Below are 27,943 nucleotides of genomic sequence, written 5' to 3' on the forward strand. Positions count from 1 at the left end.
CGCACTGGATTTTTATTTCCTGCGCGGTCACTGGCTGCTCTAGATTACTGAAAGTAAACGTTTCTCACAGAGGAAGGCCAAGGATCTGCTGAGGTCAACAGCCTACGGTTATGACTTCCTTACTGAATTTCAGTCTGTGCTGCTTTGAAGGGCAGGTTCTGTTTATATACATCATAACTCCAGCTAAAAACTGAACAAAAAATCCTGATCACAAAAAGATAGGTGAAGCCATAGTAAAAGTGGATGATCTGATTTCCCTGACAACTTTGGCATCCTATTGGTTACTGACAAAGACCTCACCGTTTCAGCATGCAAGTAGTCTTCTGCATCACTTTTTGTCAATACTGTTCTTTCTGCGGAGTTTTTAGCTGTGGAAGGGACTTTCCTGCCTCTTGTATTTTCCATGACTGGGGAGATGCGTCGTTGCTTCAAGTAGAAAAAGGTGTACTTGGTCATTGTACCCTTAAGGATAGCTGTCCCTGTACTTTGGATTGTTTTAGATGTCTCTGGCCCTGCTTAAGACTTCAATACATCCGAAGATACTTGTGGAGATTTGGGGATTTTATTGTGGTCATTACATAGCTTAGCTCAGTCAGCTGAGGTCTGCATTCTCCCAACAACCTTTAATTTTGTCACATGGAAAAGTTCGTCTTCTGTTTATCTTCTGGTGCTTATTGGGATTTCCCGTATGTTTTTGGTAACGTGCTGTGTACAGTATCGAAGTTAGGTATTTCGGTCCTCCTGCATCCCAGTCCGTAACACCGCTTAGGAAGGTGTTTGCATTCTAATGAGAAAATGAGCGATAGGTACGCTGCACTCCCTGCAGCTGCAGAGGGCTGTGGAGCTCAAGCGCCCGCAGCACTGACGTTGTCTGGAGTCAGGCTTCTTGAGTGACGTTACTCGCCACGACATACTTTCCCATTTGCTCACAGGGTGAGCGTTGTATTTTCCAGTTAAACTCTCAAAATAACTTCTGGTGTACATGTTAGCTAAAATAACGTACACAGAATTATTTTAGTAATAATTCCGTTTGTTAGTGGTTTAGAGTAATGGGGATTACATTTTAAAAAAGATAACGGTGATTCCAGCTGACATCTACTCTCTTGTAAATATAAAAATCATTTCTGATGTGATGTGTATGGATTTAGATACTTAAGATGATTGCTGTACTTTCATGTGCCCACTGGAGTAAACTGTAGCTCTGTTAAGTTTCTGAGATTGTTTAATAATTTATTGTTTCAATTTTCTGTATTTCAGCCCCTGATGTGTGATAATACTTGGAGTTACTTCACTTTTCCTTTGGAAAGCAATGTGGAGAGTACACTTTCTTTTCCTTTTTTACAGCTGGCACTGTACGTGCTGTCATTCCTGGAACCCAGGGACCTTCTGCAGGCAGCCCAGACATGCCGTTACTGGAGAATTCTGGCTGAAGATAATCTTCTCTGGAGAGAGAAATGCAAAGAGGAGGGTAAGGCTGAGCAAAAAGATGGATGTAATGGTCAAAGCATCGCTGTTCATTTACATAATAAGCTTAAAGTTTCATGAAGGCAATTTGGGTGACTTTAAATTTACTGCTAGTGATGCTTTGAGCTACGTGGTATGTAGCTCTGTTGAAAGTAAGAAGCAGAAATAACCCATGGAATACTAGAAACGAAACTAGAGTTAAGGTCGGACATCCTATTTATAAAGTGTACTAGGTCTATGTTTTTCAAATAAAATCAGTTTCGCTTTTTAAGGATTATTTTTATTCAAAATGCAACCAAAGCAAATAAGAGCCGAGATGTAAAAATGATAGGAGTATAGTCTTGCAGTTTGTAAATAACAGGGAGGAAAAACCGTTTCAGTGGTCAGGTAGAAGGGGTGCTGTAATTTCACGTCATTTGTAGGGCAATTAACAGAGAAAGGGCACGTGGTAGGGGAGAAGGCGCTAACTTGGTCGCTTAGAGAGGGACACGCAATCCGTAAGCCGCATGGATAGCACCTGCTCCTGCCACATGGAGAAGATACAGCGGTTCAGCAGTAATATGAATGGGCAAACAAAGGCTCCCAGGAAGGTAGCCACATATTTGAGCACAGGAAGAATGTAAGTTTTTATTTTTAAGGAGAGTTATATGAACAAGGAGTCGGCTCTGGGGGGCAGAGCACATGCATGTGATCTCAGAGCGGGAACCCTCCCGGGCACGGGCAGGCGCGGGGACCTGTCCAGGCTGCCTCCGAGTATGGAGACAAGGACTTGCAAGACGCCGATGCAAAGACTTTAAAAAAAACATGCCAACGCGAATGTAGCTGGCTATTTGTAAAGGCACCGAAATCAGTTTTCTTTTGCAGTGGAAACCAGGTGTCTAACCTCTTAAATCTTCTCTAAAGCTGCGCCTCTTACAAATTTCAGTGAAAATGCATTAAGAGGACAGAATGAGAAAAAAGGAGGAGGTTGAGAGGGGAATGAGCCTACACTTGTGAGCTTAGAAGTAAAAATAAATATGGCCAGGCATGAGAGCACAGACAAACAGAGCAGTATCGTAGACTGCTTAGCCTTAGTGAGGCGCTCAGTAATATGAAGGAGCAGTTAATTTAAGACTTGTAGATAAGAGACACCAGGGCTAAAAGCAGAAGAGTGAAATCCACGTACTGGCAAGAGACAAGACTCTTGCTAGTAACGCGATGTGGTGGAGAGAGGAGCTGCATCGAAAAGAAAGATGGGCGAGGGAATTGTAAAAAAAGAAAAAAAAAAGATATATCTGTAGTAGGAAGGCTAAAGCAAAGCCCATCCGCTTCAGTGTCCATTCAGAAAGGGCATAGCTATACTTAAATTCCAGCCAGGAGAGGACAACGCCAAAGGCACGCAGCCTTTCGAATCAAGAAAAGAATTAAAAGCTCACTAATATCAAGAGTCACGGTGAACTTAAAGGTCATGAAGATGGGTGACCAGAGAGGAGGACTGCAGACAGAAAGGTGTGCTTTTCGAAGGGCTCCAAAATGAACGTACGAGTGGTTATGGAGTTTGTTGGACGATACCCATTTGAACAAGGCAATATGCCGCAGGAAGGGGGATTCGGAACAAGCGAGTAGGTTGCCAGCAAGGAATGATGAACTAGAGGATTTTCAGCCATGATTACGGTAACGATTACGCTTAAACGACAAGGAAGGATGTAGTATAAAGAGCTGGGGAGCAGGGCGGCGTCACCGACGCCTAATGCACATATTGGCACGCGGGAGGTTGTTAACGTCAATGCAGCGTTTAATGTCAGAGGTCACTGGAAAGGTTTGGGAGGGAGAGAAGGTGTTTTATTTGGGGGGGCCCCATCCCCCCCCCCCCCCCCCCCCCCCCCTTTTTTTTTTTTAAATTCATTTTAGGGATTGATGAACCGTTACATATCAAGAGGAGGAAAGTAATAAAACCAGGCTTTATACACAGTCCGTGGAAAAGCGCCTACATTAGACAACACAGGATTGATACCAACTGGCGGCGGGGAGAACTGAAATCGCCTAAGGTAAGTCTCTGAGCTATGTCCATGGTGCCACGAACAAAGCAGGATCAACTCATAGGGTTTTTTTTCTTTTCTTCAGACAAGCCAGACTATCCATGCACAAATGTATTGTTACAGGAAAAAAAATGTATTTTGGCTTAGCCTGGCTTTAAAATAATTTGTGAGCACCATATTAGCAAATCAAAATGTGATTCTTCATGCAGCAGAATTCTTTCACTGCTGTTTTAAAAATTTCTGTACAATTCTATGAATTCCTATAGATAGGCCAGTCTGAGACAGATAATCTCAGAAACTTGATTGGAAATACTTATATTTAAAATTAAACATACACACACATATATAATATATGTAAATATATATGTATGCATTTGTAGAGCTGGGCCGTGTCACAACATAAAAATATTCCACAACTATTCAGTCATCATTTCATGCTTTATTTTTATACAAGACAATAACTTCATTCTGTGCTAAGATTTTTTTTGTTTTTTTTAAAATATTAAAATCCTTTAATGATATTGATATGTTACCATTACACCTTTTCCAATATGAAGATATGAAGCAATACTTCAAACCTTTTTTAAAATAAAATAGCAACTGTCTAATCAAACCTGGTGTTGAACACGCAGTCAGAAACATGAAGAAAACTGATATTCATGGCTTTGTAAGGTTTTAAGGCAATTTGCCTGTTTTCTTGATTACTGTCCAACAAAATAATAAAAATAAGAACAAAAAAATTCCCGTGGAAAAACTCTGGCTATATCCTGCTGTTTATTTGGCCGTGACTTACGTACATATCTCTGGCAGCGGCGCTGTATTTCTTGCCTGGATACGCCACATCAAGTTATCTTGGAATTATTATTAAAATTACAGCCTCAGGCATTATCCAAATGCCCATTTCATTGCGATGAACATCTTGAAAAGTGTTCCGATATCTTAAATAAAAAACTCCTCCTCCTGTGTATTCTGATAAGGAATTTTTTGATGTATTGTAGTAAAATATACTGAATTGCAGTTTTCCCCAAATAAAGCATTGAAAATCCCACCTGTATAAAGCCACGTTCCAATCCGCGTTTCCAGCACATGAAATTATCGCTTTTGTTTGTATTTAATTGAGTTAACGGTTTTCTAGTTTTTTACTTTGGTGCTGCCTGGCATTTAATGGATTACCATGCTCAGCTGGTAAGGAAAAAAAAATAGATACAGTCAGCCTTGAGCACCGAAATACAAATATGCAGCAAATAATACAACCCCTTCCTTTTTGTTCAAGATTGAAACGACTCTTAAAAGGTAAAAGAAGTAACTCAAGTAAAAAAACAGAGATGGAATAACTGCAGAGGATTGAGCAGCGTCCAGTTACTAATGCAGCCTACCTGTATTAGTGATTTTTCCTGGTACTTTTAGGAGGCTTACAATAACTGTAGCGTGCTTGCTAAGCAATGCAGCATCACTCCATGGAAGCAGGAAAATACCTTCTCTGGTCCCAGCTGGCGGTAAATTAGACTTGACACACGGGATTAAGGGGCCTCATTATTACTGAAGCAACTCTAGCGTTTTATAATTTATGAATCAGAAGAGCACTTTGTTTCTCCTGCTTCTCTCTAATCTCCTGCGTTAAATTGTGACTGTACGTTTTTATGTTCGTTATCGTCAGGTGCTCAAAGGCCACGATGACCACGTGATCACGTGCCTTCAGTTCTGCGGGAACCGGATCGTGAGCGGCTCCGATGACAACACACTCAAAGTGTGGTCCGCGGTTACAGGCAAGGTGAGTCGCTTACTTGGCTGAATCCCGTAGGGAAGGAGCTACAGGTAGAGCACCGGTACGTCAAAAAACGTGGTCTTTGGTGGCATCTGGTGCAAGAATCGGAAAAAGTACGGGTAACCATTCGGGTCATCTTTTCCTGCACAGAAACTATTCTAGTTCAAAAAAGTCACCTTGATGTGAAATTGCAATGCTGCTCATGTTACCATTGGCATATATCCTTGTTCTCTTGGCAATTCTGCTATTCTTGTGGAGCCGTTTGTGACATGGATTCTAAAGAATTTGGACACAGATGTTACTTTATCTTCCTTAAAGCTTAATTTAGCCTGCTTTTACCCCTCTGGATCTCCCTGTCTCGCTTGCCTTCTAGTGTTCTTTCTGTTGTTTTCAAGTTGTTGAAATGGGGTGTTCATTTTACTGGCTCTGATTTCAAATACAGAGTTTGTTTTTCTTTCTAAGCTACTACATTGCTGAGGCACCAAAGAAAAAAAAAGTAACTTGTTTTAGGTTTAAATATTTCCTATTAAATTAGATCCAGCTCAGGCATGAATTTAATAAGCTTCAATAATTTAATTTTGGCTTAGAGAAGCAAAACAATATGTGCAATCAAAAAGACAGCACTGAACATTTCACTCATGTGAGAACAGCACAGCTACTCAGCACACAGATTTTTTGTTTTAAGGTGCCTGGCTGACCGTGCTCCAAGGATACGGAAAAGGCCTCAGGGAAACAGTACTTTTTCCTTCTAGACCAGTATTGCGTGTACTTAGCTTTGTTTTAATGATACAGTTACGTGAACAACAGGACAGCTGTTGGGGAGAACATGTTTAAGATGTGAAAGGGTAGCCACTTCATAACGTTGAAGCAGAATGTATTAAGCATTTGTCTTTGCATGCCTAGCAAATCCTTGACGGGACTGTAAATACCGCGGGGGGGAAAAATAAAATTAAAAGCAACAGGCAGCCTCACCCTGCCTCTGTTGGCTTCCCTACAACAAACTGTCTAATGAAGGAACCCATATTGAAATTTGCATTTTTTAATTGAAAAGGGAAGCCTAAACTCAAGTGACTAATACTTCCTTTGTACATACCACCCTCTCAAAAGCAAAATGTTCCTTTAAATATATAAAATTGATCATAGTAGTGTGACTTAACTATTCCTGTTTGGTAATTTTTTGAAAGTAATTACAAATCCTAGTGTGACTATTTACCGCAAACCTTCAAGACAGCCAGAAATTGTATATGAAAGATGGAAGAGTGCTGTATCAGCCCTCATGCTTACTGATGCTGAAGAATTAATAAAATAAAAAACCCCTAAAGGTTGGTTTGTGCAAATGAACATGACTAAATAATTCCTTTGACAGATGTAAAGCCCAAAATAAGGATTCTGTGTTCTTACTGCTTTAGAAGGATGATTTCTTAAAATATGAGCAAATCACTTGAAATTAAAAAAAAAAGGGGGGGGAGGGAAAGTGTAAAAGTGAATAACAGCTATGAACTAAAAAAAAATGGATTTGATAGCAGTGAATTAAGTTAGGAGCCAGGAATTGCAGAAGACTGGTAAAAACTGTTAAAGAACAGGAAATCTATGTAGAGCAAAAAAGCAAGGCATTTTCAAGGATGTTAGAAAGAACAGGATATTAACAACAGAAATTAGTATACTATCACTGATGCAGAAAAAATATTTATTTTGGGAGAGAATTCATGTGATGGAAATAGAGCATGCAGCGGTAACAGAACACTTCATTTCAGCAGAAACTCACAAGGATGTTAAATATTGGCGTTTTTTCAAAAGGTAGGAGCACAAGGAGAAGATCCGAAAGATGGCCAGAAAGCTAAAATGTGTCAGTATTTAAATGGAGTAAACTGAAAGACTGGGTATTTAGGATACATTATCTCAGATAAAAAATACTGGACTACGTCAAGAGGAGTCAACTAACAGTTAAAGGAAGGCCACGGCAATTAATGCCACTTAGCATTAGATTACAGAAAAAGAGATCATCCAACTGTCGCGACCTCTTTTCCCGTGCAGTTACAGGTTTGACTGATAAAAATAATAGTGCAGAAATAGACGGCTATGTGCACCGCAAGGCTGTATCCCCATGACACGGCTGAAGAAAATAGAGCAATGCAACAATCAACATGGCACATATTTAAATGGGTTAGAAAGTGGGTAATTATAGAGATCGTGTTGTTAATGTAAACGCAGCAGAGTCTTCAAGGAGTATCTTTCTAGAGGGGTCTTGCAAGGATCTCTTCTTGCCTGTGCTAATTAGCACTTATTGCTGCCTGGTGAGGAAGCATATATAGTCGTTAATTGTAAGGAATACAGGCTGAGAGACAGAGACAAGTCATTGTTCCAGAGCGACGGAGGTTTTGCAGAAGTAGGTGTGAGCAAAGACTGTCTCTACGTGGTGAGAAATCATGCCATGCATTTGGGATCAAAGAAGGTAGGCTGTGCTTATGTAGCGTGGGATTCTCTCCTGGGCAACACTACAGTCTGAAAAAGGTTTGAAACGTGATTTTGCAGGATAGATGCTGTAGCTGCGGTTTACAGAACGTGATGTTTCTTGGATAAACAAACCGAAAAATAAGAGTATATGGTTTATAGATTGGTGGTAAAACTGCTAAGTGAATGCTCTCTCCAGTTCTAACACACTTAGGCTTCAAAAAGCTATTGGAAAACCTGCAGTGACTGAAAAAAGCCAGGAAAATGATTCAAGGCTGCAAAACATGCCCGGTGTGGAGAAATTTGGAAAGACAATTTAGTTTATCAAGAGGAAAATTATAGGGAAAATTCCTTATAGCTGAGGTACCGACAATGGAGGGAGAAATTTGATGAGAGTATTTTCTAAAAGGTGGGATTTTGTAGTTCAATCACAAAGCAGTCTTCTGGCTCTTGCTATGAGAGACTACTGTTACCTCAAAGATTACTTTCTCTTAAGTTTCCATTCAGCTCTGTCAAAAGGGTAAGTAAGCAAAATATTTCTTTTCAGTGTTTGAGAACCCTGGTTGGGCACACAGGCGGAGTCTGGTCATCACAGATGAGGGACAATATCATCATCAGTGGCTCTACAGACCGAACGTTGAAAGTCTGGAACGCTGAGACCGGAGAATGCATACACACCTTGTACGGACACACCTCCACCGTGCGTTGCATGCATCTCCATGAGAAAAGGTAAGGCTTTGTCCAAAGCTCCAGCCACAGTTTGGCTTGTAGTATACATGTGTGTTCACAGAAAATGCCTGTTAGACTTGGGTACCTCATCCAACACCGAGTGAAATACAAACCAGGCGAAGCATTCACACTAAACTACATAAATCAACACAAGGGAGGAGATGATTAACAGCAGCAAAAGCATAAGAGGACTAATTAAAGAACAGAAAATTGAGTCATGTCCTTTATAAAGTCACATTCTACATTATTTCAAAACTAATTCTTTGTTACGCTGTGATCCAGTCTCCCACACTCTGAATAATTTCTCCCTTTTGTCAATCCTATAAAATTTTACTCATTTTACAGAATGACTTTTTAAGTATCATCACTGCAGTATTTTATTAAAATTTTAACTGATTATATCATAATTTCTGCAATAGTAAACCATGTCTTGATTCAATGAACATTGGCAAAGCTCTTCTGCTTGGCTGTGGCATGGAGCTGGACAGCGTGCCTGTTGGTTGCACCACTTCTTTTTTGAAGAACGATGAGGTTTTTCTTTATCAATGCCATTAATATTAGTTCCTTCTCATTTCTGTTTTTGCCCAAAGAAGCTTTTAGAAGTATAAACTGAAAAAAATCAAGCAGAATAACTGTTGTTACTTTACTAAAAGTAAAACTTCTAAAGATATTCTTCGTTTAATTGTTATAATTAGTTAACTCGGTCATTAAAACAGAATGCCCATAGCACTGGCTTGAGCTCAGCATATTCCTAATCTTTCATAGGTAGATACAACAGTCCCTGTTGTTTCTCACGGTATCGTTTTGCTGTTCAGGAATGAAGTGCCTTTTTAAATACTGATTGCTAATTGTACCAGATAGACAGATCCTGAGGAGATGAGTAGAGCAAAGAAGAAAAACACTCAAGTCATTTGCGACCCTAATAAAACGTCACGCCAAACCAGATCTTTGGTGGCTAGTGGACTAATGCTATCTATCTAATATCCCAAATTAAAACTCATAACTGATTTATACCCAAGTCTAATTGTTTTAATACTTTTATGTCCAATGCTAAGTACAGGAGGGGTTTTCTTGTTCCTCCAGAGTGGTCAGTGGTTCTCGAGATGCTACTCTGAGAGTTTGGGACATAGAGACGGGCCAGTGTTTACACGTTCTGATGGGCCATGTCGCTGCAGTTCGGTGCGTTCAATATGATGGCAGAAGGGTTGTAAGTGGTGCATATGATTTTATGGTCAAAGTGTGGGATCCGGAGACGGAGACCTGTCTGCACACGCTGCAAGGGCATACTAACAGAGTCTACTCGTTACAGGTATGTGATTTTCATCTGCTGCTTTACTTCCCTTAAGTAACATTTAAACTCAGTTTATTTCACCTTGTTTATTGTGGGTACCTACTCCAAAATTATACAGCCCACAAGAATATGGAGGCACCTGTGATATTTCCCCTCTTTCATTTTGTTACACTGGTTACATGTTGTCTTAATTTAGAGACTGAGATTTTTTTAGAGGAGCTTGGTTTTTTATAGCACCCAGTACAATAAAGCCCAAATCCCTATACCAGCAAGTTAAGTAGTTTTCTGGATTATTGGGTTGTTTGGTTGGGGTTTTTTTTGAAATCTTGCATGTATTTTGGAACTATGGCTTTGGTTTCCCCAAAGAAATTCCAATGTTACTACTTTAAATAAATCAGATGATATAGTAATTGAAAATGCGCTAAAAACCCCACTGGATTAACGTTCTGAATTATGCAGAACCGTTTATCTGTATTTTGTAGTCCCATCGTCCAGTTCCAAACTGTAATTCACAGTGAGGCTGAACCTAAAATTTTAATGCCCTGATGTAAATCTCCAGCTTTCTACTTCCTCTTCTCTGAGTAGAGGCCAGATCTACAACTGTGAGGCTTTGTCAACAGAGACATGTTCTTGTAGGTGCAGGTTATTATGGTACCGCTCTGCTGCCTCCCAGTCACCCCGCTGCTCATCAGAGCTGTGCTGGCAAAGACGTACATAGACCTCATGGAGGCTCTTCTTACCTTTACCAACCCAAAAGATCATCTTGTTCATTCAGAGAGTCAAAGCATCACTTCCAGGCATTGAACGGCGAAAGAAATTAATTTCATGCTTGTGCCTGTTCTGACCACAATCTGGCAGGACTTGAAAAAGAAATGAACAAAGACGGTTCAAAATCGGGAAGTTGCATTCAGCATGTAACTGCTCTGGTTTGTGGCTCAGAAAGCGAAGCTCAGTGCTAGAGACGTTTTTCATAAACGCTTTCATCATAAGGTCTCTCGCCATAATAGACTAAATATGAACAAAATACCTAATTGGTTTCCTTTCCCAAAATATGTAGTAAAACTTATCAAAAATCTCCAGCTCTTCTCTTACATTCATATGCTGCGAAGGATTCTCTAGACAAGCAGCAAACAAGTTAAAAATGCTGTACTACCTACCTATCTCTCAACTATATTCTGAAGGTTGTATTTCATCTCGGGCAGTTTGGGAACAGTCTATGTTATTCTGCCTTAGCTTCACCAGTGGCTCTTGGTTTGGCCTATGAATATTCGTGTCTTGCTCTGATACTGTAGTAATAAAGGATCAAACAATGGGCTTATATTACACACCGATACTATTTACACCCTGTAAATGGAACCTGGTATTCCAAAACAAATTTCTGGGAGGCAGGAGGCTACAGGTGCTTACAGACAGAAAGATTCTTCAAAATTACATGGTGAGCTCCTGCCCTTGGCCTGGAATAGCCCCAGATGGCAGAATTCCCATAAATAGAATATTCAGACGGAATAACCAGCCCATCCTCCCCATCCCCGCTCCATGGCAGGTTCTGTGATACCTCAGTATTTCCCCATTTGTAGACCCCCTAACATTTCCCAGAGATCCTTATGCAGCATTTCAAGACTACTGACCACGTTGTGTTTCTTACTCTTGTTCGCTGCCTTTGAAGTAATCCATGGATTCTCAGGGCTCGTGGGTAACAGCTCAACCACAGATCCAAACGGTTGTCTGTTTGACTGTAGCAATATCAGAGTAAAGTTTTTCTTGACGGCCAGCCCTCTCTTTCTGAATACCCTATGTACACGGAATACAATTAAATTTGCGGGAAAGGGGGAAAGAACTCAAAATTTGTGACATCAGTCGGGTTTAGTTCTGTTTAGGAAAGAAAAATGTTCTGTAGTGTTTCCACCCAACAAGTCTGCTGGGCTACGTAGCACTCCTTGTCCTTTATCTGAACTCAAATTAGTTCTCATCCTCTTTTGAAAGCAGGGTGCCCAAACCGGGATGCAAAATTCCAGTCAAAGTCTGTCAATGCTTACTAGAAGCGAGAAGTTACTTTACATGCCTTATATAGCGTACCCCTATTTCAGATAGCAGAGTGGGGGTTTTTAGTATATTTAGTATATTAGCAATATTTAGTATATTAGCAATGCCACGTATCCAGTAGATAAGCAGTCTGTACGTGCCAGTCGCTATCTACGTTCTGTGGAACCTAGGTGCCACGCCCAACCATGTTTGATTATAGAGATCTATGATGTTAGCTTTCTGAAGGTTTCATAAAAAGCAGCGGTCTCAGATAGTTGAGTTCCCTTAACTGGGCTCTTTCTTCACCATTAGTAGATACCAGTCCGTCCACGTGGACGAGTCGTGTGGGATTGCCCTAGCTGCAACAAAGACTCCTGCCCAGCCTCCGTTCTCCCGGGCTGCAGCTGTACCTTCATTCATTCCCTGCCAAGCTCAGATCTTCACAGTTTTCTCTTGACTTTTACACTCTTTGCTTTGGGTCAGTTCCACCATTTCAAATGTCACCCAAATCCTCGTGAAAATACTACATGCCAGACCCCCCCCCCCCCCCCCCAACTCTTTCTGATACCTATAACCATGCTGTGAACAAAGTTCTGAATGGGACAGTATCCCTGTGTCAAATTTGCCTCCCTCTTTGTGAAAATACAACCAAGACATCTGCTGTTTCACACGGCTTTTTACTCTGTCACAGAAAAAAAAAAACCTCATATTGGTTAAGATCACTTTCCCACAAATCTGCTTGCTGCTACTTACCGCATTGCTAAGGGCTTGCAACCAGCTTGATTATTTGTTAGTTCTTTCTGGAAACTAACCTTAGGCTGACCGATCCATAATTCCCCATCTCCCATCATCATCTCCTCCAATAAAGAAAGGAATTGTATTTGCCATCTGAAAACTTGTCTGTCTTCCATGGGTTCTGAAAGATAGCAGCAGATGTCTCAGAGATTGTCTTAAAACAACTTGCCTTATGTGGGTTTTTTTCCCCATTCTAGCAAAAGCTTGTACTCGGTTGTCAGTGGTGTTCGTGCCGTGAGCCCACACTCAGATGGCTGAGGGCTGAACCAAAAAAAAGTTAAATAGCTGGCCTCACTTGGTGTTTCCTTCCCACTGAGCATAAATGAGCTTTTTTATTTTGGCCTTCCTCTTGTTTGTGGGGGTTTTTTGGGTTTGGTTTTGGGGGGGGGGGGGTTGGTTTTTGGTTTTAGGGGTTTTTTTTGGTTTTTTTTTTTTTTTTTTTACAGCATAGTGTTTTATCATCCTTAACAGCTCTTGCTACTTTTATCTTGTTTTGTGCCCTGCCTTTCTGATTTTGTCCCAGTGTGCTCTTTTAAACACGCCCATTGATGTAGTTTCTACTTTTTTGTACAATTCCTTGTGCTTTAGCCAAGTGGGTCTTGGTAATTTACTACACTTCCTATCTTTCCTTCACACAAGGATAGTTTGCGTCTTTAAGAAAGTGCCAACTCTCCTGAACTCTTCTTCCCCTCAGAGAACAGATATATAAAAACCTCATGGGAAGGAAGTCTCAATTTATTGAAGTATTCCTCCTTGAAGCCCACTGGTTTTATTCCACTGCTCTTTTTTGAGAATTCTGGACTCTTATGTCGTTGTCACTCTCTCTCAAGTTATTTTCTACCTTTATAATCTCTACAAGTTCAGTCCTTCTGGTCAAAAGTGTCTCATCTCTTAGCTGATTTCTCTCCATGTTCATCATCTACATATTTTTATTTTATATGAAGACGAGAAAATCCAAGAATTTGGACATCTGGGTTAGCCTGTATACCTTTCCCAACAATAACTAGGAAGTTAAAGTTCCTCACTGCACACAATTATGATTATAAAATGGCTAAACCCAGCATTTTTCAATTACATCCCTTCCATTTTCCTATGTTTTGGCTTCTGTGTAGATGACTCTGGATTACTGTTGTTACCCTTCTCCAGCTGCAAGCCCCTCTGACTTGTGAAAAGCAGGTTTGGCTTGTCAACGTCTTTATTAGGAAAAGAACGTTCTCTTACTATTGCACACTGCAGTACAGTCAGGATTCTGTTGTGTTTAAGAGTTGTGTTACATTTAAAAGACCAGCGGTTCAAGAGTCTTTCTCCTTGAACCCTGCAGACCAAGTCTACAACATGAAATTGCACTGACGGTGAATCACCTGCTCTGACATCAAATGTGACCATCTCTACTTAGACTGAATTATTATTTTGTTATGCAGCTTCCGAATATATATAGTATCTAATGTTGCATTTAGTGAATTAAATGCTTAATAGCCTTCTCCGTACAGAGCACTGCAAGATCCTAATGTAATTGTTTGTAATAGATTTACCTTTCTTGTAGTTTGATGGTATCCATGTGGTGAGTGGATCTCTTGACACTTCCATCCGAGTTTGGGATGTGGAGACAGGCAACTGCATTCACACGCTAACAGGCCACCAGTCTCTCACAAGTGGAATGGAACTCAAGGACAATATACTCGTGTCTGGGAATGCCGATTCTACAGTCAAAATCTGGGACATTAAAACAGGACAATGTTTACAGACATTGCAAGGTGAGCTTAAACTACCTTCACGTAAATCAAGCTGCCTGCAGTAATCTACATTGCAGATTCTATATAAAAAACTTTTAAAATTACATATGAAGAAACAAGCATGGACCACTTACAACTTAAGTATTTTTCCGATGACAGCTGTATGATCTTTCTCTGAATTAGAAGAACAAAATGTATTTAATCTAATCTATTCAAATCACTTGCCTGTTATGAAAGGCAGATGGTCTGGACTGATAGCAATTTGCTACGGGTATATTAGCCTAATAAGCCACAGAAATATGTAGGAAATGACATCTCAAAACAGTCCGTCAACGTATTTATTTAGGGGTCACTTGGATGTTTCAAAGCCTTACTGATTAATTGGATCGGGAGACAAAGTACACTATCTGTTGCAATAAATTGAGAGAAATGAGTGGAAGATGTTTTCTTTATTTCAGTAAGAAGAAAGATTTCCGTTTCCCTTCTGACAGTTGCCACTCAGGCATCATGCACACGAACACGTTGTTTTGTTTCCCCCCACAAAAAAAGGTCTTATATCATATGCAGCATCGCGGGCTGGAGCAGAAAATTAAATTTCACTGTAAAGCAAACTTTGCTGTTTTAACAGTATATATTTATATGTCAATATATAACTGTCAATATTTACTGATAGAGTAATCTCATAATAACACTTCAAAGGGACTTGGAGACAAACGCTTTCAGCAGTTACCTCATTCTGGATGGTGAAGTTCATTTTCATGAATGTCCAAGTGCACACTAGCCCTGCTGTTCGTGCGCAACAAAACGAGACCACTGTAACAAAGAAGGAAATACGGGGGGATTTTTTCTGTATCTGCATTCACTTTTTGAAAGCGCAGCAAGGCTTCTGTACCTTTTAATGCCCCAAAACGGAGTTAACACATTTAGGTAGAAAAAGCTGCATGCAAATAGCTAGGTATTTATTTTAGATGCAGCGCTGTCTGACATTGCTTTCTAATTACAAATGAAAATGCTTTGGTTTACCTTTACAGGTCCCAACAAGCATCAGAGTGCTGTGACCTGTTTACAGTTCAACAAGAACTTTGTAATTACCAGCTCAGATGATGGGACTGTAAAACTTTGGGACTTGAAAACGGGTGAATTTATCCGAAATCTAGTCACATTGGAGAGCGGGGGAAGCGGAGGCGTCGTGTGGCGGATCAGAGCTTCTAACACAAAGCTAGTGTGTGCGGTTGGGAGCCGCAACGGGACTGAGGAAACAAAGCTGCTGGTGTTGGACTTTGACGTGGATATGAAGTGAAGGGCAGAAAGATGAATTTGTCCAAACGTGTAGACGATGTTCTCCTTTCCCTCCCCCTGAAAAAAAAAGAAAAAAGAAAAAAAAGAAAAAGGAAAAAAAATCCCTTGTCCTTGGTGGTGCAGGATGTTGGCTTGGGGCAACAGATCCTAAAGACCTACAGACTACGAAGGAGAAGACAAAGATGACAAACTATAACTGACAAGAGAGGCATTTACTGTCTCGTCACATAAAAAGGCTACATTTTTGACCGGGGCAGCTTTGCAAAAATATGGCTTTCAAAATGAAACCAGGTGCAATTATTTCTTTACTTTCCTCCAGCTGCTCCTTGAGCAATTTGGAGGTGAAAAAAAAAAATTGTTACAGTTCTTGTTAACAGGTTATTTTACCACAAAGATCTTGAAAGAAGCTGCACAGGTGAGCCTGCTCGAGCACCCCTGGGCCCCGGCAGCCCCTCCGAGCAACGCGCTCTCCCTTAGCCCCGCTCCGAGCCGGGGGTTGGAGCGGACAACCTCCAGCCGTCCCTTCCAACCTCTACGAGCAGTCACTGGTTGACTTTCAAAAACTAGAGAGCATCTGCAATGAAAAAAAAAAAAAAAACCAAACAACAAACAAAAACAAAGAGTCCATTCCTGGTGTGGAAAAGCTAAAATATTACTGTGAATTGTTTTGTACAGTTTTATCGGAGCTTTTTCTTTTTTTTCTTTTATTCCTCTTTTTTTTGCCAACCATTGCCAATGTCAATCACAGTATTAGCCTCTGTTTAATCTATTTACTGTTGCTTCCATCTACACTCTTCAACGCATAAGTTGCTCTGAGGTGGCAAGTTGTCCTGGGTTTTGAGTCCTCTGATGGATTTAATTCGCAACGCTGGTGCTAGAAGTAGGTCTTCAATTACGGGATTGTTGTCCCACCCCTGTACTGTATTCCCAGTGGCCAAACTTATTTATGCTGCTAAATGAAAGAAAGAAAAGCAAATTATTTTTTTTTATTTTTTTTTTTCTGCTGTGACGTTTTAGTCCCAGACTGAATTCCAAATTTGCTCTAGTTTGGTTACAGAAAAAGACTTTTTGCCACTGAAACTTGAGCCAACTGTGCCTCTAAGAGGCTGAGAGTGGAAGAGTTTCAGACAATTAAGAGTGAAGTTTGCCTGCAAATAAAGAATTGAGTGTGTGTGCAAAGCTTATTTTCTTTTTTCTGGGCAAAAATTAAAACACATTCCTTAGAACAAAGCTATTGCAGCCTGTTCTGTGGGGAAATTTTTCTTTGTGAGGGCTGTGGTGAATGGAATGAACATACATTAAAAAAACTGACAAAATTTTTAAAAAATATTATAAAATACAAAAATGAAAATAAAGTTGCTGGTCAGTCTTAGTGTTTTACAGTATTTGAGAAAAAAAAACAACTGTTACAGTTATTGCTGGGAGGAACTGACAGAGCAAAAACTTACGTTTTTGTAAAGATGTCACATGCAAACAAAATGAGAAACGAAAGAGTCAAATGGTTTGCCTCATTCTCCAAGAGCCACAACTCAAGCTGAACTGTGAAAGTGGTTTAACACTGTATCCTAGGCGATCTTTTTTCCTCCTTTTTTTTTGTTTTTGTTTTATTTATAGTCTGATTTAAAACAATCAGATTCCAGTTGGTTAATTTTAGTTATGTAACAACCTGACATGATGGAGGAAAACAACCTTTAAAGGGATTGTGTCTATGGTTTGATTCACTTAGAAATTTTATTTTCTTATAACTTAAGTGCAATAAAATGTGTTTTTTCATGTTAGCATGTCTTTTTTTTTTTCCCCCTATTTCTTCTTGTTAATTTAATATCACATATCCTACAAAGGGTAAAGCAGGTCAAGTTGCTCAGCTTACTGCTAGATGCTAAAATACGTCGCAGGACTTTTTATGTAAGCCTTCCACAAACAGGTGCGCAAGTGTCCGTATAGGATTTGTCACACGGGCTTCGACAAACATGCGGGAAAGCCGTTAGCTTCCTCTCGCTAGGAACGTGTCAGGATTTGGCTCTGGAGGGAGTTAGCTATAAAAAGCTGCTCAAGTATGTAAAACTTCTTCCGATAGCATCTTGTTACTGCATCTTAAATTGAAACTTGATGGTTATTATTTATGGATTTCAATCAATTGATTGCAGTCTGACAGCAGAGAGTAAATCCATAAATACAACTAAAATCAAAGTTAGGATTGTAGGAGAGCTTGAAATAAAGCTTCTGAAGAAGGGAGGAAAAAAAAAAACCAAACCACCCACCATCATTCCAGATCAGTCCAACAGCAGTTTTATCAGTGCCCTGAAACCAAGGTAAGTCATCGGCTGTCTCAGAAACGCCACTGGAGCGTCAGCTTCTCTCTCAGATCTCCTTGACCAAAATCATTGTTTTCTTCTGCGTAAGACTCTTCTGTCAGGGCATAGCATTTATTTGTGCGTGACAGTCTTCCCTGTAGAAAACTGTCATTAAAGAAAACCAAACCAAAACATTAGAAGAGAAAATACATGGATGGAAAAGAAAAAATATTTATATACTTATACATCTATGACTATGTGCTGTTCAAATGTAGTTCCAATCCCTACATTATGCAAAACAAGCAATGCTGAAGGATCACGCTTCCATCTGGCCTCTAGAGATTAAAAAGCCATACAAAATGACTGAGCAGCTACAAATTGTAAAAAATCTGTTCATTGAGTTGGTGTTTAAGGGGAAAAAAATTGCAGCAAGCACTGACATGGAAAAGCTCTGATCGCCTCGGCATTTATGTAAGAACAATTAAAGAGCTAATCCTCTCCTAAAATGCCAGGGAAAGATTGCCAGGACTTCACGTCGTTCTGCTGAGACGGCAGGCCAGGACTCTCAGCCCACCGACGACAGAAGGTACGTCAGTCTGGGCTGAACTACTTGTGAGAGGGGATGGAAATCAAGGGGTAAAAATATGAATATTTAATGCAGGGAACAGAGCAATAGCTTTTAAGATTATGTCATTTTCTTCCATGATGTGTCGAAATTGCAACAACATGTTTTCAAAGAGCAAAGGCGCTGGCCTGACGGTGCAGGAGAATGAGAGATTTCTGAGTAACATTGCGCTGGAGGGCAGGAATATAAATCCGGGCAGGGGAGTGAAATGACAGAAGAGGAAGACAAATCCAAATCGGTTCAAGCTGTGTTTAAGTACGCCAATATGACCAGAAGCAAAACGTGCTCAACCAGAATTCAAAAGTTTTCTGGTTGATAGTGCAGTTCCAACATTATCTTATGTTCAAAATAATGCAAAATAACTTGAACACGTTAAGGAAACCACATTCATAGCTTCCATCATCGCAGATTCAGGTAAAAAAAAAAAAAAATAAATATTGGCTGCGAAGTCACATTAAATACAAAAACCAACATGGTCCTTAAAAATCCCTTTTTAAAAAGGCTTTTCCCCTTCAAGAAAACAACTTTATAAAGTTAATTGTGTTAGCACTCTAAAGCCTTCTATTTTGCGAAAAGTCTGTTTAGGTTTCTAAGAGCTGATGTTGCTTGCGAGACACCTGAACAACATAGCTCAAGAAGCAGAAATTTGTTCATTTATTTAAGTGACAGCATTTCAAAAATGGGCCTGTAGTAAACACGTCATGTAAGAAACTGGTAGAGCAGTTTTTCTTCACCATCTCCTTACCCCCTTTATGTTGACGCACTCACCGTAACATAGTTCACTTCGTATGAAGTCTTCAGTTTGGCAGCACGTGCTCCAGCGGAGGCTGTTCAGGAAACATTTTCATTTCGTGTAATTAGATTTTGATTTTAAAGTGGGTGGAGTGGGCTTTTTTTAAATAAAAACATTTAAGAATAGTAGTACAAGACTAGAACTGCTTTATGCTTTCAATACACAGGCACTTCTTGAATCTAGTGGTTTAGTCATCATAGGCTATGTCAAAATATCTGCAGCTATCCTAGAGAGATAATTGCACTAGCATTTCTGGCATCTTACCCTCTTGTTTTAATGCCGAGTCCCTTTTTTCTTTTTGTTTTAGCCCCAGAAAGAGCTTCCTTATTTTCTCCTGTACCTGAAGCGAAGTCAACAACATTAAAAAAAAATTTTAATAGCTATTATTCTCAGTGGACCTTGATTTTAGCTAACAGTAAGTCAGAACTAGTATTGTCACTTCCTCCAAGCGCCCGTTCCTACGGTCTCCATTTACTTATTCAAGACATTTAACAGCTGTGTCTACACCAATTTGTAGTTCAGATCAGCAGCTCTCCCAACTGAGCGCAGTGCTGCCTCGGAGCCCACAGACAGGATTCCTTCGGGGTGTAACTAAATCTGGAGCAGCTCTCCAGGAGCACGCCCCAGGCGCTTGAGCCACTCCTGGAGCACGTGGGACCAAGCGAGAGCTGGTCTCACACCTCAAAAATACATTCGTGTGAACATGAGGTCCTCGGGACCAGTAAATGTGCGCTGCAGCTCTGCCCCTGCTGCACAGCACTAATTGCTCGTACAGGCGTAACCTTCAACAAACCTCCCACGGCAGCGCTCGCTCCTGGTTCGTACTCAGCAACCAGCTCCCAGCCAGACAGCCGCAGCGGGAAACCAGAATCTGCCCGATACCACTACAGAGTTTTTGCCAGAGAAAAAAGTTTGGATGCCTTCAACTCTCTTTCAGCATGCTTACGGAGCGGTTCTTCTGATCGGCTTATGGAATCCAGTTTAAAGGAAATACAAATCTCTCACTATCAGTCCGGCCAAAGTCTTCTACCAACGAGTCAGCACCTCAATCATTCAGGAAAAGAAATCGTGAAATTCTGTAATTAAATAGGCAAAAGAACCAGATTATAACAATAAAAAAGAAAAACCTGCCAGTAATTACTTGAGTCACTCTGACCAAACAACTGTTAATTACTTCAAGGGTAATAGCCACACGTGCTGACCACTGAAGCTTTAACAGAAGTGGGAATATTATTTTCTTTCCATCTCCTGCCATTTTATCTATAACCTTGATCCCTGACATTGTGCAAAGATACACATGCTGTGTGATGATGTTTAGTACTTTATGATGATATATGATGTTTATGATTATACATGAAGTATATGATCTATATGATATACACCAGGTTTTTCAAAGTTCATCTAAAAATGGCATATACAATTTTTCAAACACCTCTTCAAGCATCAGTGCAGGTTTATAAATACAACAGATGTTTTAACATAAAAGCTGTTCCAGACCCCTTCTGGGACAGACGGCCTGACAAACCAGGTGTCATCAAAACGTCGGCAGCCAGTACAGGCTCTTGCTCCCCGTTCAGACGGCCAAACGGCCCAGCAGCTGTAGCGGTGCTTCAGCGAACAGAAACGGTGCGTTGTGCTACCACGAGTGCGCACTGCCGAGGGGAAACGCTGCAGCACTCCGCGTGGCTGCAGTTGCCCACGAACCAACGGCTTTATGCCCACGTACACCGCATTGCTCCAGCCTGCATGGGACGTAAGAGTCCTATAAAATCATAACTCAGCTAGGACAGAATCTCCCCACCAACTAGAGATGGCAGAAATCGTTAATCACAGAGGTTGTCACTCAAGAGCCTGGTGGCACAGAAGAATCCAGCAGTGTTTCTAAACGACACACTGTACACGACAACTGAGACTTGGCCAACAGCATCCTCCAGCTCCCCTTTGTCCTCACCTCCGCCTTGCTTAGATCCAACTTCAACCACCTGATCCCTACTCACAAGCTGATTTCGCCCATCCCGACGTGGTAGCAATACTTTTGGTGAAAGGTGAGCTGAGCTACTTGTCTTCTGCATTTCTGTGCTGCTGGTATCTACGCTGTACTTTTTGGCACTTTCTGCACAGGGACAGCACAACCTCAAGTCTAACACTGGATGCTCCAAGGTAGTACATGAAGATGAAAAGACATCATTCAGCCCAGAGTGAGAGATTTATCATCAGTGTTGCTAAAATTATTTCCACCCTGAGTCTAGACTGAAAATAATATTCTAGACCTGGTGCAATTAGATAAGTTGCAGGGTGATTTCAAGTCCTTATTTTTTCAGACACAAAGCTTTTAATGCCACAAACCTCACCTGGCCTGGGTTTCTTCACACCTGCAAAACAGGTGCATCCTAAGAAGTTTCACAGTTTAAGCAGGATCATGAACCTTGTTGCCTGGAAGCTGGGAGAGGTCATGGTCTATGGACAGCGAAAAAACATGGAAGGTCTATGTGAGCTGGACCAGAAATGACCTATGAAATTCAGAAACAGGCAGGTGCAATGAATTTGGGGCTTTTTCTGTCCAAGAGATCATAACTGTACATCCCACAATGGCTAGTGCGGGGTATTTCATCATCCTCATTAGCAAAGGGCGGGAGTAAGCTTTCTTTATGAAGCCTTTAGTTTGGCTGCGCTGTAATTGAGGATATGACCAACCGTGTTAGCTCTGACTCGCATGAACTTCTCTTACCTAAGGCAGGTTGCTTGACGGGAAGATGAACGAAATGCCCCTGGACCTCCTTCATCTGTCTGGCTCCTCACGTCAGCCGGCCAGATGTCCGAGATGCAGGTTTCGCAGGGTGCTTACAGTGCGCCGTTCGAGAGTGCTTTGTTCTTTTAATTTAAAACAGGAAACATGGAATGTAGAAGATCCAAAAACTTCAAAGGCAGTTTCCATTGCCAAAGGAGTCGCATTTCAAATCAAGTTCATTCTCTAGATGAAATATTCAACTCTGACAGTGTGGGAAGATGCTCACACCTTCGAGAGGACTGACGATTTCTAAGGGATAGAGGGATTCAGATTAGTTGGCTGTAAATATCAGTGTGGTAAACTGAGCAGTACAAGTGTTCCTACTTGGGAGTTTTATTTTGAGCTCCTCAGTTTGAAATGAATTTCTAATAATACCACAGCTTTGCAGACACACAAACAATACAAAACATGTTTCCTTTACCCTGATATACAGGAGATCTGAGTACTACATTCCCCTCTCTTTTCAAACTGTCGTTTGCTTTTAAGTTTCCTGATATATTTCATTGCCGATTTTAAATTTTCACGTTATAGTTTGGAAAAAGGAAGAACTCAAAAGCTGCAGACTAGACAAGGCTCCAAAAATGTGCCTTCAGACAGTTTGCTGCTACTTGTCTGCTTTGGCGTTCCTCCTGTCAATTCTCAGTTGACAGGAGTGAATGTTTCAATTAACTAGCACACACATTTTCCCAAACAAACAAGTTTTATAGAAACACGTTATGTTGTTGCCCCCAGGGGAAAAGTCTCTTGATTTTTTCTGTTGGTGTTTCTATTGCCCATTTAGCACGTGCGTTAGGCATGCACTGGATGCTGTCTTTACCATTCTGCTGACTGCTGCCACGCTTCAAATACCCCATTTCACCCAGAACAGCACAGTAACACAATGTTGCTTGTGTCCACCCTTCAGTCTCACACACATTTTTACATTTCAAAACCAGATACCTGATCTGTCTGGATTCACCTGTTCACAGGCAGTCATTTACCAGCAGAACCAGCTCTTGAGACCGCACCGTTTATCACTGTTGGCCATATGGCAGAACAAGGACAACCCAGGGCAGAGGAGCAATAAGATGGAGGAATGCTCTATGTGAGATATCACTAACGTGGCCATCTGTTAGTATAACTAAATGCGGTATGGCTCCACTAAGCCCACAGGTCTCCAATTTGAGATGAAAAATTCAAGATTACAGCCTATATTTTAAAAGGCTCAAACTACATATTCATTTCTATACATACACATTCACATCTTGAAACACTTCTAGTTTTACATATTTAAAAAAAAATTGGCGACTACATAATCTTTCTGTTTTCCTCTATTTGCTTCCCTCATTTTCTCTTTTCTTTGACGCTCGCACTTCAGTTTCCTTATGTTTCATTTCTTTCTTTGTCCTGTTCCCTATGTTTTTCTTTTCATGTTTTAGTGTTCATGTCCCTATTTTTCACATTTTTTTTATCTTCCTCATCTTTCCCCATTCGCGGACTTCTCCTCCGCTTAAAACTGTCATAGCCAGCTTCTCTCTCTTCCTTCACCCGAAGATCTGAGTTGGCGAGCTAGAGCCTTTTTCACATCACTCTATAGATACAAGATATACAAGAGATATATAAGACAGATGAGGAGCAACTACAGAGCACTCAGAAAAATTCATTTCTTTGTCTGCTTCAACATCAAAGATCTAATGTTTGTCTATCCGCAGTCCACAAGCGACTCCAACGGTCCAACAGCAATAGGATCAGGCCCTCTAAACACATATCGGCCTACCACCAATTTCACAAACAACTGAGCAACAAGCATTGCCTAATTCAATACTCATCAAGTGTTCTCTCTCCTGCTTTCTGCCAAAAGACAGTATTCTCTTTAAAAATCGTATGTTTTCTTGCTCCTTAGGAAATCTAGTGTGTAAAGGCAAGTTTGAAAATATTCCTCATTACAAAACGAGGGCGATACCTGGTTTTCCAAATCTGTGCGGAATTTTTAAGTTACTTTTGGTGACAAGCCTCTAGACAGATTCACCTCTGGACAGAAACTATCATCCCCACAGATGCCTGTTTTGTAAAGCTCTGTATAAATAGGAATTTGAGGCTGTAAGTGAACCTATATTCCAAACTTAACAACAGCGGCTGATATTCCTTCCGGTACTACCGACACAGCGCAGCTGGGATAGCACGGTCTGTCAGGGTACGTTAGGAATAATATATAAACCACGTCTAAACCAATCTAGTGCGCGTTGCTCACTAATTCTTAATGTGCAGTGACAGCATAAGCAATAAAAGCTCCCGAGCCAGCGTATGATGTGACAGCATACCGGGTATACTACCCTGGCGCTGGTGAAATTTAACTGTTCTAGCGACACAGTATATCCAACTGAAAAAAGCCAGGGACATCCAGCACCTCTCTGAGACTTGGCTTCTGCATAGTGTTAAACCAACATAACTTAATTCAAAAGGCTAAGCAACTATTAAGAAGGACACAAACTTGTGTCCAAAGCAACAAAGCCACAGATAAGACATCCACACCTTTGCAGAACAAAAAGCAGTAAAAATAAACAAACAAAACCCACACAACAACAACCCAAACCAACAAAACTCAAACCCAAATCCCTGTGTCTTTTATCTCCCTGTTTCATTTCAGCTTAATGATACTGTTAACATTGCAGGTGACCTCCTCTCCTTGCAAATGCGTTCCCACCCATACCCAGCCCAGGCTTCGTGTATACCGTACTCACAGACTGTATGGCTGCATTTACCCAGTGAGAAAGATAAATAGGATTTGCCTCACAGTTTTGTTTTTATTTTTGCTCATTCTATTCAAGCATTTTGCTCTTGCTTGGTGTTTTACAAACAGAACAGAAGAGCAACTAGTATACTTCCCCATGGCTTGAACGAAGCTGACAATAGATGAGTGTTGCTGCTTATGCTTTCCAGGCTGAAGGATCATTGGATCAGGGAAAATAAGTGAGAATTAGATAGAGGTTCAAAGTCCAAAAAGCAGGACACGTGACTAGCATTGTATTTCAAATGCCCGAGGTAAAGACGCCTTCCTTGCTGACACCAAGACTAATACCCTGTACAGCTAACAGGAGCCGCCACGTAGCGTACAAAGGCAGTTAAACCTGACAGTAAAGGGAGCAGAAGCTCTTCCATAGACATAAGGAGAATGTGCACCAGAGAAGGGAAAAAAAAAAAAAGCAAGCATGGGTCTAATATCAGCATATTCTGATTTGCTCTTGGAAAATCCACACAATACCCCCATTATGCAATCTGATTTATCAGACAGCACAACGCAGACAAAATTGTTCTGACAGGAAGACAAGGGTTCCTTTAATCTTCGACCCTCCAAACAAATTATGCTCTCTAATTAATATCTGAATCCAGTTATTTATGCACACAAACTGGAGCTTGAATTTTCTGCCTCGCAGAAGCGCCCTCTTCCCATACCCCCGGCGAAAAGGAGCCCACGCAGATGCACCTCCAGCCATCGGCCCTTCCCTCCGGGCTGGCCGCAGCCACCACACCCCAACAGACCCTCTCGAGAAGGATCGATCTCTCTCTCCACGGCTGTTCTCTAAACATTTGGAATATTGCCCATAAAGATTATTCTTCCTATCACTTTGGCTTTTGGTAAAAGCAATACAAGTGAGACAAAAGATGCTGCTTCACAGGCCTGAGAATGGAAGAATTGTTCTTTTAGCTGTGTGATAAACAGGAAGAAATTATCTCAGTCATAAAATAAATGAAGTGACAGTAGTGATACCTCACACGAAACCAAAAAATTAACCTCGCCTACATTTTAGGACACTTCCCCTGTACCTAGGTGAGAGGTACAGAGACAACTGACTGTGAAGTTCATTTTTCCTTTCCAGGAGGGATGGCTATGCAACCCACCTCTTTTCTACAAGACTTAGAAAACCTACTTTCGGTGTAACCCTTGTCTCTCTCTCTGCCAGCTCAGGATGTAAATTTTGCACTGCTCTTGGAAAGCAACACGGGTTTCTGAGAGCCGCTCCCGTTCAGAAGCCTGCTGTGGGATGCGGCATGTCTGCCGAGATCCGCGTTTGGTAGCGAGAGCATCTCCCTGCCTAAGTTTCCATCTCACATCTTCTTAGGCATTTTCCAGCATCCACCCAATGTGCGTTAAACAGTGAGCAATTGAGAGTTCAAGCAAATGATATGGAGGAATGGATAATTAGCCCCTAGGAACGCATCCAGCTACAGTTATACTCCATGAAGGTTAGAGGCCCGATTCCTCCTCATTTAAATCTGATATTGAAGGAATTTATAGAGCTTTATCCAAGCTACTAATTTGCAATTTTACTGCAAACAATTTACAATCAAATGAAGTGAAAGCTAGAAGCAAAGAGTACATTAATGACTTAATTTTCCTTTCGCATTTCTCTTCATTTTATCTTCCAGTGAAGACCAATCTTAAAAAATTGGATAATTGGCCAGTAAATAAATACAACCTTTTTTCTTTTAATTATTACTGCATAAAAGCTGAATCGCTGGTATGAATTACAGTGTTGTCTTCTGCTGAGGACAGTCCTGTATCACCAACCTCCAGCAACAGAAACTGGGAAAACATCACTATTCCTCAGACCGAAAATTCATGCTCTAACAAAGCAGTAGAAAAAGTATCACAGTATCTGAATGCAAAATTTAGTGTTCTGGGCTAGCAATATGCAATTTGTAAATTATACAGCCATGTGCACTATAAGAGGTTACTTAAAAATACAGTAACTATTTTGTCAAAAAAGGAAGCGCGAATGTCAAAGCAGCTTTTGTAATACTCCACTGGAGCTTCATCTACGCTAGGAGAAATCTAGGTGCAGCTAAATCAGTGATTTTTTTTTTTTCCTTAGGTTTAGAGGCAGTCTAAAGGCATTGGTCAAGTGCCAAACCTTAGTCTAGGGGAAGGAGCTAGGAGAGGCTGTTGTTTCACAGGAGAGTGGTCAGTCTGAGGCTTGCTCCTAGAAGAGACACCCTGCTGCCCTCTGGAACAGGCTCCAGTACTGGGCTGACCTGCCGAGACAGCTGGAGAATTCACATTTTTATAAATAGTTCATTTTCCGGAGGTTTAGCGAGCTGAGCTGGCTCCAGGGGGTCAGTTAGCTGCCAACACACAGGAAGCAAGCGGCCAGGAGCAAGGCAGGTCTGCCTCTGCAGTGGCAGAGCGCTGCTAAAACCTCAGGAGACACCGAGTCGGGCTAATATCTCAAAAGCTGTTGGGGAAAGCGGGGGTGCTGCACTCATCTCAACTCCTCTATTCCCACATCTCCCGTCTCACTTATTCTGATGCTCGCCTGACACCCACACCCCATTCAGATGCTTAAACTCCTTTGGTAGCAGTGAGCTGTCAGATCAGCTCAGGAGCTCAAAGCGCATCTTCTGACCAGCTTAACCATCTCGGCAAACTTCACCACAACACCGGACCAGACTGAACTGCTTTTCTTAAAGATGTGATACGAAATTTTGCCCTAACTTAAACATCCATGGCTAGGCAATAGCACAAACTCTGAACACCAAGCTACATGCTGCTGTTAGATAAAGAAAGAAATCTTCTAAAGGAAATGTAATGGCTGGAGAACCCTTCTATGCTCAGGATACCTTAGCCTGCACAACCTCAACACAACCTTGGCAGAGAAGAGGACTCAAGCATCTATACAGTAAACTTTCAAACTCATCTCTGTGCCCAGCCCCCTTCATTTTCACAATGGCACGTGGGAAAGCAGGAGGCTGCTGTAGGAGCAGAAATCCCATGCGCTGCTGAGAAGGTGTTCAACATCTGGGGTGGAACCTGCTGCTTTTGCCTCCAGGTATACCTGCCCCGTGTTTGCTCATCGTGAGCCCAAAAGACAGGCACAAGAAGAACCTGCAGTTGCAGA

At 41.1% G+C, this 27,943-nt stretch overlaps 1 protein-coding gene and 1 long non-coding RNA gene across 4 annotated transcripts in view; one reads left to right on the plus strand and one right to left on the minus strand.

Moving 5' to 3' along the window:
• The window catches only part of FBXW7 (F-box and WD repeat domain containing 7), a 189,661-nt gene extending 172,316 nt beyond the window's left edge, over positions 1 to 17,345 (plus strand). For both annotated transcript variants that reach the window (XM_087737227.1, XM_087737228.1), the window contains 7 exons: positions 1,345 to 1,468; positions 3,355 to 3,491; positions 5,140 to 5,253; positions 8,246 to 8,427; positions 9,511 to 9,736; positions 14,079 to 14,289; positions 15,300 to 17,345. In XM_087737227.1, the coding sequence (XP_087593353.1) occupies positions 1,345 to 1,468; positions 3,355 to 3,491; positions 5,140 to 5,253; positions 8,246 to 8,427; positions 9,511 to 9,736; positions 14,079 to 14,289; positions 15,300 to 15,568 (1,263 nt within the window). In that variant the 3' untranslated portion in view covers positions 15,569 to 17,345. The remainder of the gene's footprint in view (positions 1 to 1,344; positions 1,469 to 3,354; positions 3,492 to 5,139; positions 5,254 to 8,245; positions 8,428 to 9,510; positions 9,737 to 14,078; positions 14,290 to 15,299) is intronic.
• Positions 17,346 to 21,580: 4,235 nt separating this feature from the next.
• LOC148051456 (uncharacterized) overlaps positions 21,581 to 27,943 on the minus strand; it is a 32,391-nt gene continuing 26,028 nt past the window's right edge. The window contains exons 3-4 of one of the 2 annotated variants that reach the window (XR_015699764.1): positions 22,008 to 22,316; positions 21,581 to 21,736 (exon numbers count right to left, since the gene is read on the minus strand). This is a non-coding gene — a long non-coding RNA (uncharacterized LOC148051456). Of the gene's footprint in view, positions 21,790 to 22,007; positions 22,317 to 27,943 lie in introns of both variants that reach the window. The other variant, XR_015699763.1, reaches the window with a different exon arrangement.

This window comes from Nipponia nippon, unplaced genomic scaffold (genome assembly GCF_047370975.1).
Source record: "Nipponia nippon isolate SJK-2023a ecotype South Korea unplaced genomic scaffold, ASM4737097v1 scaffold_6, whole genome shotgun sequence".
Lineage (NCBI taxonomy): Eukaryota > Metazoa > Chordata > Aves > Pelecaniformes > Threskiornithidae > Nipponia > Nipponia nippon.